The sequence below is a fragment of the Coffea arabica genome, chromosome 3c, assembly GCF_036785885.1.
Source record: "Coffea arabica cultivar ET-39 chromosome 3c, Coffea Arabica ET-39 HiFi, whole genome shotgun sequence".
Taxonomy (NCBI): Eukaryota; Viridiplantae; Streptophyta; class Magnoliopsida; order Gentianales; family Rubiaceae; genus Coffea; species Coffea arabica.
This window is the reverse complement of record NC_092314.1, coordinates 6,708,189-6,722,362: the sequence shown is the minus strand read 5'-3', so window position 1 is coordinate 6,722,362 and position 14,174 is coordinate 6,708,189. Positions and strand designations below refer to the sequence as shown.

Here is a 14,174-nt window from a genome sequence, read left to right as displayed (position 1 = left end):
GGTGTAAGTACAATAAGATATTATGACACATTTGCAGTATAAGTAAAATGAAATATTATGACACTTTTATGGTGTAACTAGATTAGATTGTCCTGACACTTGTTAACATGAAAATTTGTGAATATTATGAACTGCAAAACTCGAAGTGGTGACACTTTTAAGTGTCAATACATCATATTGCATTAGCCCTGTGTACCATCCGGATTTTTATACCCAAAAGCAGAATCACATTTCATCCTGCCTGCACAATATAGATTCTAATTTTTGGAATAATAAAGTTATTAGTACCATCTTATAAAGGAAAATCAAGGTGATTTACATTTTCATAGTAATTAGTGCAATACAAGCAGCCAAACTGGTGCAAAAGTACATCATCCAAGTAACTTACATGGCTACTATGTCAACAAATTACATGCCAATTCAGAGATTTTTCAAAAGTTATGAGTATTGCAGTAGTATTGCCAATACATATCAAAGAAGCAATAGTTCAACAAGAACTCAACAAAAAACGCATTGACAATGTCTTCAAAAAATAGCCATTTGACCCAAGGATCCTTTAGTTTTCTTCAAGAATCACCTACAAGTGTCATAAACCAAGAAATAGGAGTTACAATCACATCTACAGCTCTTCTTTTACAGTTTTAATGTTAGAAAATAAATAAAAACTAAGTTAAACAAATGATAAAGATAAGATAAAAAGATTACCAGGTTTATTGGCCAAGCAATAGCTACTCCAATTGCATCTCCAATCTTGCGAAAATTATGGTATGGCCTCATTAGCTCTTCATCATTCTCCACAGGCACATTCACATGGATTTCACACCAATGTAATCCCAAAGGTGTGTCACCAACTTCAGAAGTTGGATCCAAATTTCTAACCACTCCAACAGCACAAATTTTGCTCGAATCAACCATGCTTCTTACTGTAACTTTATCCCCAACCTTAAAAACAAATTTTATAAAACATATAACCACATATAAGAGAGCAAGTCTTGAATAGATATTCAATCACAATACCACAAGAATCAACCCAAAATGACAGCCACAACAAGTACCAAAACCAAAGTGCAGTCCATTACAATCAATAATGATATCCAAAACAAGAATCTCCACAATTAACATAAAGCAATTACAAACATGTTCATGAAAACCATTTGTGAACGCAACATCTAAAAAAAGTCATAATTGAACTGTTTATTACTTTTATTGGCCGAAGAATAGCATTTGATGACTGTGAAGTATATCTTTGCTGAGATGGCGAACTTTGTCCTTGTGATCTTCCTTGTTGAATTGATTCTAGTTGCTGAATTCTTCGCTCCATTTTTGACATCGCAGCGCTTTGTTCCATAACCAAGCGAAAACATGTTGAACGACTTGGTATATCACCCCACAAATCAGATTGTGTAACTCCTAAACCATATGTACGAACTCTTCCACTCCTTTCTTCACCCATTACTCTTGCAAACACGTCATTCCTACCCACACTATCTTCTTCTCCTTCTGGAAGTTGATTTTTTAAGCCTTCCATCTCCTCCTAAAATTAACAATTCAAAGTTATTATATTCTCGTTCTTATCGTAATAGAAAAAGCCTGTTTATGAATGAAGTGAATAAGCAGCAATAACATACCATTTTTTTCCCAACTTCATAACTAGATGGCACTCCATTAGAATTAGTGTAGCATATGGTGAACATATCTGCTCTAGAGAGAGGATGCCCAACCTCTTTTTCCTACATATAATAGTACATCCAAAGAATATATTAGACTGAAAAATTAGACGTTGTTACCAATTTAATATTATACCTTTTCTACTCGAACTTGAGCAAATGGCTTTTTCCCTGTACTATGATTCATCTTTTCCTTCTCTCGATGCATTTTGTTTGTTGCAGATATTCTCTACATAGTTAAACATAACAGAAAATAGTTAAGTATAGGCAAACAGAAAAAATGATCACTACTATGACAACATTTCATACCTTTGACTCTTCGGAAAGCCATTTAGTCAAGATATTTCTCCATTGCTGTGGAAGAACTCGTTTTGGTCTTTTAAGCACTTGACTTTCAATTGACTCATTTGGACTGAAATAAGTTTTCTTGAGAGCATGCTTCCAGTTTCTCCATTTCTTTCCTACTGATTGCTTAACTCTTTCTTCTATGCCAACAGGGAGATCAAATTTTTCCTGTAATATTGAATACTCAATTAAAAGAGAACAAGCATTCAACTAATGTAGCAGGTTCAAGAAATGGATACCTTTACTACATCTATCATGTCATTCTTTAAAGACTTGGGAATCTTACGCCAACTATCAATGTCAATTGGTGCATATTTTCCAATTCTTGCCAATGCTCCCAAAAATTCATTGAATTTGCTTCTATTTGTACCAACTAGCTCACCAAGTGTATTGAATTTCACTTTAATTCGCTTGTCAGTACCATGTCTACCCCAAATGTGTCTCATATAAGTTGGTCCTCGAGTTTTCTTAGGCTCCTCATCATCAGTACCACCACCTGCAAGTATAATAGACAATTATGACATATCTTATGAAGTAGCAACTATTGTTATAGATTATATGTAAATGAAATATTAAGTAATTAGTAATGAATAACATACCAGTGCCTTCCTCATTTTCCAAATTTTCAGGATCTTCATCACGCAATTGAAAGCTCCTTTCTCCTCGATAGCTTTTTCCTCCTCTTGTTCTCGCCATATTTGTACAACTACAATTTTAAATTCATAACAAAAAATGTACAGCTAACAGCATATTACCATGTAATAAACAGCAAGGCATAAAAAATTTAAGCATGTAGATACACCACAATTCAATACATAAAAAGCAACCGAATTTACTGGACATTAAAGCAAAATCAATAGATAACATTCATTTAATTTATATAAGATAATAAAAGATCATCCCTTGGAACTGGATGCCACTCTAGTAGTATCAACTATTTCTCCTATGACACCTTGTCGAACCCAATTAATGTCATCAAATATAACACTTTGATGACTACTTGAAGGCTGACTTTGCAAGTACATCTCAACATCTATAGGATCCATTTTCAAATCATCTCGTGGTACAGTTGGAATAACAACATTCCATCCCTTATCCAAAGGATCCTCCACGTAAAATACTTGCTTCACTTGGGATGCAAGAACGAAGGGTTCATGGTGGCGCTTCACATTCATAAAATTTACAAGTGTAAACCCATCATCATCTTGTTTCAATCGTTTCCCCTTAGAGACCCAATCACAGTCAAACAAAACCACTCTTCGACCTCCACCATAGTCCAATTCCAGAATATCCTTTAAGACACCATAATAGGCCAAGTCACTTGAAACCGGATTCATATCCTTGGTGCTTGCGAAACTTGAAGTTATTGCAGTAACAATCACCCCGCTATTCTGATTTTTTCTTTTGCTCTCCAAATTTTTTGTATGGAATCTAAAATCATTCACAATGTATCTCTCATACTTCAAACCCACAACATTTGGACCCTTGGCCAATAATCTCAAATCTTTTGAGATAACTTCATTCTCGGGTAGAAAATCATCCACCTATGCAAAATAAAAAAGTAAATTAATAAAATAATAATACAAATTTGGACAGCTAAAAGTACAGTGATACTTTGTATATTAACTTACATGGCTATCAAACCAATTTGCAAATGTCTCACTATGAATCCGCTCCTTTTCATGTCTTGAACTACGCAAATGCTGCTCTTCAACCAATTTACGGTGTTGGCTTCATCAATTATAAAAGTCAATTAAGATAGTTGTCTATATACATCTATCATTATTAAAAGATGATTAATTTTATAAAACAAGTATAGAGTACAATTACTTACTTGATATATGGATCCATGGCTTCACAATTGAATATCACATATTGGTGTGCTTTTTTTATGGTTTCATCATCCATTACAACTGAATTTCCTTTTCCTAATGGCCGACCTTGTATCCCAAAAATCTCAAGTCCTTTAGTTGAACTTTCACCTCCATCTTCATTTCTACTTGATCGATTGAACTTAGTCATCACTTCATCAGATAAGTAGAGAGAGCAAAATGTCAAGCACTCATCAACTAGGTACCCCTCTGCAATTGAACCTTCAGGCCGACTTCTATTTCGGACATAATTTTTCAAAGTGCATAGGTACCTAAGACAATTACAAAAGTAATAAGTGATTAATAATGAAACTCACATAGCAATAAAATAGAAATTATAAAGTTATAAAAGTTACCTTTCAATCGGATACATCCAGCGATAATGTACTGGACCAGCTATCCTTGCTTCGGTTGCTAAATGACTGGTCAAATGCACCATTATAACAAAAAATGATGGTGGAAACACACGCTCTAACTGGCATAGTACAACAGCAATTTCCTTTTCCATACGAAGTAGTTCCCGAGGACAAAGAGCTTTACAACATAAATCTCTAAAGTATTTGGACAGCTTTATCAACGGAGACCGCACCGATTTTGGAAGAAGTTTTCTATAACAGAGTGGTAACAGTTGCTGCAATAATATGTGATTGTCATGACTCTTAAGTCCGGTTAGTTTGGGAGGTTTCAAATGCACGGACTTTGAAATTGTGGCTGAATAACCATCCGGTACTTTAACCTTTTTCAGAATTTTACAGAATAACTCTTTCTTCTTCTTATCCAAATAGAAACATGTTGGAGGCAAGTATGCTCTCCCAAACTCATCTGTAATAGGATGAAGACCTGCTCGTATGCCCATTTCTTCCAAATCACGCTGTACACCAAGGTTATCATACTTGCCATCCACATTCAATAATGTTCTAACTATAGTCTCACATACATTTTTTTCAATATGCATGACATCAAGACAATGACGTAACAAATTGTTCTTCCAATATGGCAAGTAAAAAAAAATGCTTTGTTTCTTCCAGTTAAAGGGCAATTCAGGGTTATCATTGACTGCCTTCCCAAATTTGATTTTATAAGATCTCAACTCCTCCAAGATCATATCACCTGTCAAGCGAGGTGGTGCAACTCCATGTTCTTCCTTTCCATCAAAGTGACGTTTATCTTTTCGATATGGATGCTCCTTTTCCAGAAATCGCCGATGACCCATGTAACATTGTTTTGAACCATGTCTTAAATGGTGTGAAACGGTGTGCTTATGACATACTGGACATGCTAAATAACCTTTAGTACTCCAACCAGATAAATTAGCATAACCAGAAAAATCACTAATGGTCCAAAGTAAAGCAGCATGCATCTGAAAATTTTCCTTTGATGATGCATCATAAGTGGTCACACCTATATCCCACAATTCCTTCAACTCAGCTATAAGAGGTTGAAGGTAAACATCAATGTTATTCCCAGGTGCATATGGGCCAGGAATGAGTAGTGACAGCATAAAGTATGGCTGTTTCATGCACATCCATGGTGGCAAATTATAAGGCATCAGTACTACCGGCCATGTACTATGGTTCACATTCATAGATTTAAATGGATTAAATCCATCAGAAGCTAAACCCAATCTGACATTACGAGGATCTTTTGCAAATTCGGGATTTTGGTAATCAAATGATTGCCAAACCGGAGTATCTGCAGGATGTCTCATGCAACCATTCTTAGTACGACCCTCGACATGCCATTTCATGGAAGATGCTGTTTTAGATGACATGAACAGACGCTGCAATCTGGGTTTAAGCGGAAAGTGCCACAAAACCTTGTGAGGAACCTTTCTTTTTTCACCAATAGGATCATCCTTTGTTCCTTCCCACCGTAGATGCTTACAAGTGTCACATTTTATCTTTGATTCATCTTTTCCCCAATACAATGTGCAATCATTAGGACATGCATCATATTTTTCGTATCCAAGTCCTAGTTCTTTCATTATTTTTTTTGCTTCATAATAAGAATTGGGTAGATTTACACCTTCTGGGAGTGCTTGCCTCAACAAATCAAGAAGTGTATTAAATACAGAATCGGGCATTTTGCTGAGACATTTAATATGTAACAAACGGACCAGAAAAGATAGTTTAGAGAATTGCGGGCAATCTGGATAAAGGGGCTGCTTCGAATCATTTATTAAATTGTAGAATTTTTCTGCATCAATATTCGGCTGTTCTGTTTCTAATCTTTCTCCCATATCTAGGTCCCGATTTAGAACTCCTAATGCATCTTGTAACAACCCCTGCATATCATCTATGGGATTGAGTGGTGGAACTTCATTTGATGAGCCATGTGAAGATGTATGATGCAAATTCGAAGATACCTCTCCATGAGCTAACCATTGAGTATATCCCTTAATAAACCCTTTCCATATCAAGTGTGATTTGGCCTGCTCTCTCGTGACAAATACCCCATTCCCGCACCTAATGCATGGGCATAAAATCATCTCCCCTATACTTCCATTCGTAAATGCAAAATCAAGAAAATCTTCTAAACCAGCTTTATACTCATCACTTGATCGTGACATACTCATCCATCTTTTATCCATGTTCACATAGATTCTAATTATAAAAAGAAAAAAAACCTCATTAGCATCTACAAGATAATTCTATCTAAACTATTACTGATTTTTGCATGAAACATTTACTTAGATAAGAAAACTAATTTCAACAGGATTAATAGAAGACACAAATCACTCATGGAATATCTTCTAAAGTAAAGCTACCAAAAGTATCAAAACTATGTTGTAAGAACTAATCCAAGTGTTCTAGGCAGTTCAAAACAGAATGTTCACATATCCAGGTGTTCTAGACTTTTGAGTAATAAGAACTAATCCAAAAGTATCAAAACAGAATATGATATCAAAAGGAAAGATAGCAAAAGTTCAATTTCAGATTGTAAGACACAAACTATCGAACAGATGGTAGGCACAAAAGAATAACAGTCTACGGAATTCAAAATTAGTCCAATAATATAGCCAATATCAATTTGAGATAGAGAACTTGGACAAAATATTAGCAACCCAACTAATCAGCAATAGAATTTCTATACAATTGAAATAATTGCCTCGAACTATAATGTATTGGCAACCTAAGAGTAGCAGAAACATAATGTATATTTTTGCTTACCAACAACTCCAATTTGCTCCAAGTGGAAAGGGAATCAACGATCAGTGCTCGCTAGATGGAATCGAAGATGATGGCCGCTACAAACTTGAAACTGCATTGATGGAATAAGCTTGACTTAGTCACCACTTGATATATGCTATGTATGTAAGATGCACTTTGCATTAGAATCCTATGGGCAGAGCATTCTATATCAAGTTCAATACCAATGATGCAAATGTTAGTGGTAGGAAGTTCTAAGCCAATTTACCTACTTCAATTTTGGTCAAGTTTTGCAGCAAAGGCAGAAGATATTTAAAGAGAACACCTAATTGTTAACCATTTTAGGAAATCCTGGAGCTTGACTCCCACGCAAAAAGGTCAAGTAAAAAGTCCTATTCTAGTTATTGCAAAGAAACTAGTACTGGAAGGCACATGAGGTACTAGCCAAGTGTTAAGTTGTCGGATGGCCTATGGGCAGCTATTCCTAATAGATATTGGCGTCTCAAAAGTTGGAGAAAGACCAACTGCATTATGGGTCAACAACTATGCAGTCCAAGAAATTTTCAAGCTACTTCAATAACAGAAATTTTCAAGCTACTTCAATAACAGAACAAGATACAAATCAGGATCAATGAAATAGTAAAATGAATTCAGGTCCTACCTACAAATCCTAGCGTAAAAGCATTCTAGGTAATTTGATAACCATTCAGACAATGAACTAGTGCAAAGATGACTAAAAAGTCACTCTTCTTCACAATAAACTCAATTACAGCAAGAATTCTTGTAGCCAGAAGAGAACGCACATATTTGTTAAGAAAGTGAAATTTGAAAATGCACCATAAAATAAATAGAACCAGAAAATTCAGCAAGAAGACAGTAAATGCAGTAAAAAGAAACCCAAAAAGAAAGTAATAAAAAAAATTTCAAGCGATCATCTAAGTTTTTCCTTGCCAGAACTCCTCTTGGCTGCCGCCTTAACCTTCTCGATATACCCTTCAATAGGAGGTGAAAATTGGCCATAAATCAATTCGCCGGAAAGGGTGTCAAATCGGGGACCAAAGTAGCAGCCTTCAGACCCTCGGATAATGCCTCAATAGCTTCTTTCTTACACCTCAAGAATGCAGACTCAGCAGCCTGTCTAGCTCTATGCTTCCTCATCAGAACCCTGCTATACTCCTTGGCAAGCCCAGCATAATCAGAACCCTGCTATACTCATCAACCAAGTGTAATCATTACCTTACTTTTCAGCCCCATCTTTTCTCTCTCAGCTTCCCTAGCTTTTTCCTTATGCTTCAAGAATCTGATTGGGGAAGTCAAAGCCAAGCACTCGTCGACCAATTCATCAAATTCAGATTTTCTTCTAGGCCCACCTTCTTTTTGATTCGAATCACCCGACCCAGTTCCTTTATTGGTTGTTACCTTCGATCTCTTCAATGGCTGTGATCCTTTGATTTTAGATTTCCCTTTTGCAGTTCCGCTGACTAAGCATCTTTGTAGAGATTGATAACTCAAAAACTCCAAACAAGCGTATGATGAGCCTAAAGATCTCATTTTTCTAGCCTCAGCTATTCGTACCATTCTTTTGCAGTTACAAAAGGTCCAATTTTCTGGGTCTAACGGCGGCGAAGGGAATGAGGAACGGCAATTTTGTTACCAGAGTCGAGGTTCTCTGAGGCAGCCGAAGAGTGGCAGAGGAATGAATCCAATTAAAATTTTAGTTATAGGGAGCAAAAAGAGTAGCGCACAAAATGAATGTCGAGTTGGGTGATAATTTTTAGCAAGGTACCGTCTGGGCTACCCTCTGTCACCCATCTTGCTCCTGCCCCATGTCCCACGCCGTCCCCGGAGAAGAAATAGAGTAATAAAAAAAAGTTATTAATTTTGTCTAAAATGTATAGGTTACCTGGTAGTAATCTTCCTTCAGATGTTGTTGTAAGTAGAAGAACAAGTCCTGAGAGTTGTTGGCGATTTCCAATGAACACCGTCCTCCACCGTTGCACTTCGGGCCTGACAGATCTCAAATATTACATTTTTGTCTTCAAATTGGGGAGAATTAAAAATCGGATAGAAGAAAGGGAAAGAAACAAGGGATTCGGTTGTTAGAGGGGTAAAGGATTTTGGCTTTTTTCAGAGAGAGTTAATGTGATTGAAGATTTTAGGAGAGAGAACTCGGATGAATAAAGAGTAAAGTTCAGTGGGTTCATTGGAGTAGTTAGATTTTTTCCCCCAAAAAAATGGCGCTGAAGTGTAGCGCCATTCTCTTTCCCGCGTTTGTTTTTCACTTTTTACTTCTATTTGGACGAATTAGAGTGATACGACGTCGTACTCGCCATTTTCTTTGTCACTGTAATGACGTTCCCTACTGCATGTTACATTAACTCTCTGTTGTGACACTTTTAAGAAAATGTCATATTAAGTGTGTGATTAAAGATCATTTTTGTAGTAGTGTAAGTAATGTGTTAAAATGCTAGTCTCCTTGAAAATGCTAGTCACCTTAAATCATACATCTTGATAGGCATTCCTTGAAATGCTACTCGGTTGGATTGTAAGTTTGTAACCAGGAAGTCTTTGACTTTAGTAAGCAAGAATAATAAATTGAGGTGTAGTAATGGTGGGACGTGAGAAAAGAGAAGGGAAGTTATTTGTTTGTGGATGGGAAAGCATGTGGTTTATGCGAAAATTCTACAAAATGGTGTAGTGGGTTGTACCAATCCGTTGGTAAGGGGTACGGATCACATAAATGTAAGACACGATTACAATTACTGACGTCAAAGCGGTTTAGATCAGACACATGGATGGTATATTTTACCAGGAGACATGAGACTTAATTTAGATTGAGAGTAACGAGGTGCTGTTGTAACAGGGTTGTGGGACCCAGATTGAATGGACATAAAGATGATTGAGAGAACTGAAAGTGCAGAGCTTTTATAGCAGTATGAAATATCTATCTATGCCTCGAAACACACACAGACACACGCACTCTCTCTCTCTCTCTCTCTATATATATATATATATCTCTCTCCTGCATTCTGAAAAAATTCTGAAAAGAAAACTGGCTAGGGCAGGCTTGTGCCTAGCCACGTTTTCCACTGCAACACAGTAGCGTGAATAATTGCACCTTTATTCAAACCATGAAATTACTTGCTTGCTCGATGCGTGGATGGATGAGAGGTTATGGCAAATCAACAAGACGTAACATGGAGGGCTGTGTGACAATCCTGAGCCAGTTATTGCCACTTGCAGCAGGTGGGTACGTTCCTGATTCACCTCCCAATTATATAATATATAGATAAATGCTATTTAGTATTAGTATATACTACTAATATATTATTATATTATATAGGTAAATGCTATTAATAATAATTAGTAGTATATGGTATCATATCATGTACTTATAATAATAATAATATATAATAATATACAATATATTATTTTAGTATTTGTATATAGTAATACATAACAATATAAGATAACTATAATACTTATTATTTTATACAAGAGTAACATGACTAGAATTAGGTAATAATTAATACATATATGCATAACACTAAATATTAAACAATAAATATAATTAGTAATTAGAATTTAGATATTGGTAATTTGATACATCATTCATGTTTGAATTGTTGAATATTTGAATGCGTAATCTGTAACTTACAAGTATTAGTGTGCTTTAAATTTACGTTACATATTTAACATAAAAATTCATATTATCGATTCACTAATCTTAAGGCTTTAAATATATATAAGACAACTAAATAGTGTAAGTGAATGCATATGAATTGCAATGTATTAGTGTATTGATTTTCACAATAACATATGTAAGTAAATAAGTTTTATTTTGATTTGAAATAAATTATAAGTTTGTAACTAATATAACTTATCACTAATCATTGTAACTTGTAAGTTTGTAACTAATATTACTTATTATTAATCATTTAAATTATAAATTCATTGTAACTACTAACTAATATTATTTATTATTAATCATTGTAAATTATAAATTCATAAATTATCACTAATCATTGTACAATCTAAGATTTATTCTAGTTTAAATTAATTAACTTTTATGTATTTCTTAAATCACAGACTAAGGATTCTAGGTATAAATAATTAAATAAATACCAATTAAATCACAAAATGATTAGAACATAAGTAATGTGTTAAAATGCTAGTCTCCTTGAAAATGCTAGTCACCTTAAATCATACATCTTGATAGGCATTCCTTGAAATGCTACTCGGTTGGATTGTAAGTTTGTAACCAGGAAGTCTTTGACTTTAGTAAGCAAGAATAATAAATTGAGGTGTAGTAATGGTGGGACGTGAGAAAAGAGAAGGGAAGTTATTTGTTTGTGGATGGGAAAGCATGTGGTTTATGCGAAAATTCTACAAAATGGTGTAGTGGGTTGTACCAATCCGTTGGTAAGGGGTACGGATCACATAAATGTAAGACACGATTACAATTACTGACGTCAAAGCGGTTTAGATCAGACACATGGATGGTATATTTTACCAGGAGACATGAGACTTAATTTAGATTGAGAGTAACGAGGTGCTGTTGTAACAGGGTTGTGGGACCCAGATTGAATGGACATAAAGATGATTGAGAGAACTGAAAGTGCAGAGCTTTTGTAGCAGTATGAAATATCTATCTATGCCTCGAAACACACACAGTCACACGCACTCTCTCTCTCTCTCTATATATATATATCTCTCTCCTGCATTCTGAAAAAATTCTGAAAAGAAAACTGGCTAGGGCAGGCTTGTGCCTAGCCACGTTTTCCACTGCAACACAGTAGCGTGAATAATTGAACCTTTATTCAAACCATGAAATTACTTGCTTGCTCGATGCGTGGATGGATGAGAGGTTATGGCAAATCAACAAGACGTAACATGGAGGGCTGTGTGACAATCCTGAGCCAGTTATTGCCACTTGCAGCAGGTGGGTACGTTCCTGATTCACCTCCCAATTATATAATATATAGATAAATGCTATTTAGTATTAGTATATACTACTAATATATTATTATATTATATAGGTAAATGCTATTAATAATAATTAGTAGTATATGGTATCATATCATGTACTTATAATAATAATAATATATAATAATATACAATATATTATTTTAGTATTTGTATATAGTAATACATAACAATATAAGATAACTATAATACTTATTATTTTATACAAGAGTAACATGACTAGAATTAGGTAATAATTAATACATATATGCATAATACTAAATATTAAACAATAAATATAATTAGTAATTAGAATTTAGATATTGGTAATTTGATACATCATTCATGTTTGAATTGTTGAATATTTGAATGCGTAATCTGTAACTTACAAGTATTAGTGTGCTTTAAATTTACGTTACATATTTAACATAAAAATTCATATTATCGATTCACTAATCTTAAGGCTTTAAGTATATATAAGACAACTAAATAGTGTAAGTGAATGCATATGAATTGCAAATCAATGTATTAGTGTATTGATTTTCACAATAACATATGTAAGTAAATAAGTTTTATTTTGATTTGAAATAAATTATAAGTTTGTAACTAATATAACTTATCACTAATCATTGTAACTTGTAAGTTTGTAACTAATATTACTTATTATTAATCATTTAAATTATAAATTCATTGTAACTACTAACTAATATTATTTATTATTAATCATTGTAAATTATAAATTCATAAATTATCACTAATCATTGTACAATCTAAGATTTATTCTAGTTTAAATTAATTAACTTTTATGTATTTCTTAAATCACAGACTAAGGATTCTAGGTATAAATAATTAAATAAATACCAATTAAATCACAAAATGATTAGAACATAAGTAATGTGTTAAAATGCTAGTCTCCTTGAAAATGCTAGTCACCTTAAATCATACATCTTGATAGGCATTCCTTGAAATGCTACTCGGTTGGATTGTAAGTTTGTAACCAGGAAGTCTTTGACTTTAGTAAGTAAGAATAATAAATTGAGGTGTAGTAATGGTGGGACGTGAGAAAAGAGAAGGGAAGTTATTTGTTTGTGGATGGGAAAGCATGTGGTTTATGCGAAAATTCTACAAAATGGTGTAGTGGGTTGTACCAATCCGTTGGTAAGGGGTACGGATCACATAAATGTAAGACACGATTACAATTACTGAAGTCAAAGCGGTTTAGATCAGACATATGGATGGTATATTTTACCAGGAGACATGAGACTTAATTTAGATTGAGAGTAACGAGGTGCTGTTGTAACAGGGTTGTGGGACCCAGATTGAATGGACATAAAGATGATTGAGAGAACTGAAAGTGCAGAGCTTTTGTAGCAGTATGAAATATCTATCTATGCCTCGAAACACACACAGTCACACGCACACTCTCTCTCTCTCTCTCTTCTCTATATATATATCTCTCTCCTGCATTCTGAAAAAATTCTGAAAAGAAAACTGGCTAGGGCAGGCTTGTGCCTAGCCACGTTTTCCACTGCAACACAGTAGCGTGAATAATTGCACCTTTATTCAAACCATGAAATTACTTGCTTGCTCGATGCGTGGATGGATGAGAGGTTATGGCAAATCAACAAGACGTAACATGGAGGGCTGTGTGACAATCCTGAGCCAGTTATTGCCACTTGCAGCAGGTGGGTACGTTCCTGATTCACCTCCCAATTATATAATATATAGATAAATGCTATTTAGTATTAGTATATACTACTAATATATTATTATATTATATAGATAAATGCTATTAATAATAATTAGTAGTATATGGTATCATATCATGTACTTATAATAATAATAATATATAATAATATACAATATATTATTTTAGTATTTGTATATAGTAATACATAACAATATAAGATAACTATAATACTTATTATTTTATACAAGAGTAACATGACTAGAATTAGATAATAATTAATACATATATGCATAATACTAAATATTAAACAATAAATATAATTAGTAATTAGAATTTAGATATTGGTAATTTGATACATCATTCATGTTTGAATTGTTGAATATTTGAATGCGTAATCTGTAACTTACAAGTATTAGTGTGCTTTAAATTTACATTACATATTTAACATAAAAATTCATATTATCGATTCACTAATCTTAAGGCTTTA

At 34.1% G+C, this 14,174-nt stretch overlaps 2 protein-coding genes and 1 long non-coding RNA gene across 4 annotated transcripts; 1 reads left to right on the top strand and 2 right to left on the bottom strand.

Annotated features, from left to right (window-relative positions):
- Positions 1–270: 270 nt before the first annotated feature.
- LOC113735470 (uncharacterized) lies at positions 271–9,861 on the bottom strand. Of its 2 annotated transcripts, XM_027262473.2 has the most exons (10): positions 8,936–9,860; positions 7,054–7,144; positions 2,612–2,718; positions 2,252–2,508; positions 1,977–2,180; positions 1,804–1,896; positions 1,629–1,730; positions 1,202–1,534; positions 706–942; positions 271–577 (listed from the first exon to the last, which is right to left on the bottom strand). In XM_027262473.2, the coding sequence occupies exons 3-10, from the start codon at positions 2,706–2,708 to the stop codon at positions 557–559; spliced, it is 1,344 nt and encodes a 447-aa protein (XP_027118274.1). In that variant the 5' UTR covers positions 2,709–2,718; positions 7,054–7,144; positions 8,936–9,860; the 3' UTR covers positions 271–556. The 2 variants fall into 2 exon arrangements, with proteins under 2 accessions (XP_027118274.1, XP_027118273.2); XM_027262472.2 differs by lacking the exons at positions 271–577; positions 706–942; positions 1,202–1,534; ... (3 more) ...; positions 2,252–2,508; positions 2,612–2,718 and adding exons at positions 2,789–3,556; positions 3,644–3,743; positions 3,847–4,155; positions 4,240–6,486 and having other exon boundaries at positions 8,936–9,861.
- LOC140037781 (uncharacterized) lies at positions 8,056–8,610 on the bottom strand. The gene is made up of 2 exons (XM_072082896.1): positions 8,269–8,610; positions 8,056–8,235 (listed from the first exon to the last, which is right to left on the bottom strand). The coding sequence occupies exons 1-2, from the start codon at positions 8,608–8,610 to the stop codon at positions 8,056–8,058; spliced, it is 522 nt and encodes a 173-aa protein (XP_071938997.1).
- Positions 9,862–9,979: 118 nt separating the features above from the next.
- Positions 9,980–13,773, top strand: LOC140038031 (uncharacterized). Its single transcript, XR_011841843.1, has 3 exons — positions 9,980–10,278; positions 11,600–11,974; positions 13,301–13,773. It is a non-coding gene; the product is annotated as an uncharacterized lncRNA (long non-coding RNA).
- Positions 13,774–14,174: the final 401 nt, after the last annotated feature.

What these genes read in the sequence shown, in the direction of transcription:
- LOC140037781 (XM_072082896.1), bottom strand. Translation starts at nt 8,610, where the DNA reads ATGGTACGAATAGCTGAGGCTAGAAAAATGAGATCTTTAGGCTCATCA. An exon ending in AGATGGGGCTGAAAAGTAAG is followed by an intron (nt 8,236 to 8,268) that starts GTAATGATTACA and finishes TGAGTATAGCAG; the next exon opens with GGTTCTGATTATGCTGGGCT.
- LOC113735470 (XM_027262472.2), bottom strand. Translation starts at nt 6,473, where the DNA reads ATGGATAAAAGATGGATGAGTATGTCACGATCAAGTGATGAGTATAAA. An exon ending in GCCATGGATCCATATATCAA is followed by an intron (nt 3,744 to 3,846) that starts GTAAGTAATTGT and finishes TAATTGATGAAG; the next exon opens with CCAACACCGTAAATTGGTTG. An exon ending in CAAATTGGTTTGATAGCCAT is followed by an intron (nt 3,557 to 3,643) that starts GTAAGTTAATAT and finishes TATTTTGCATAG; the next exon opens with GTGGATGATTTTCTACCCGA.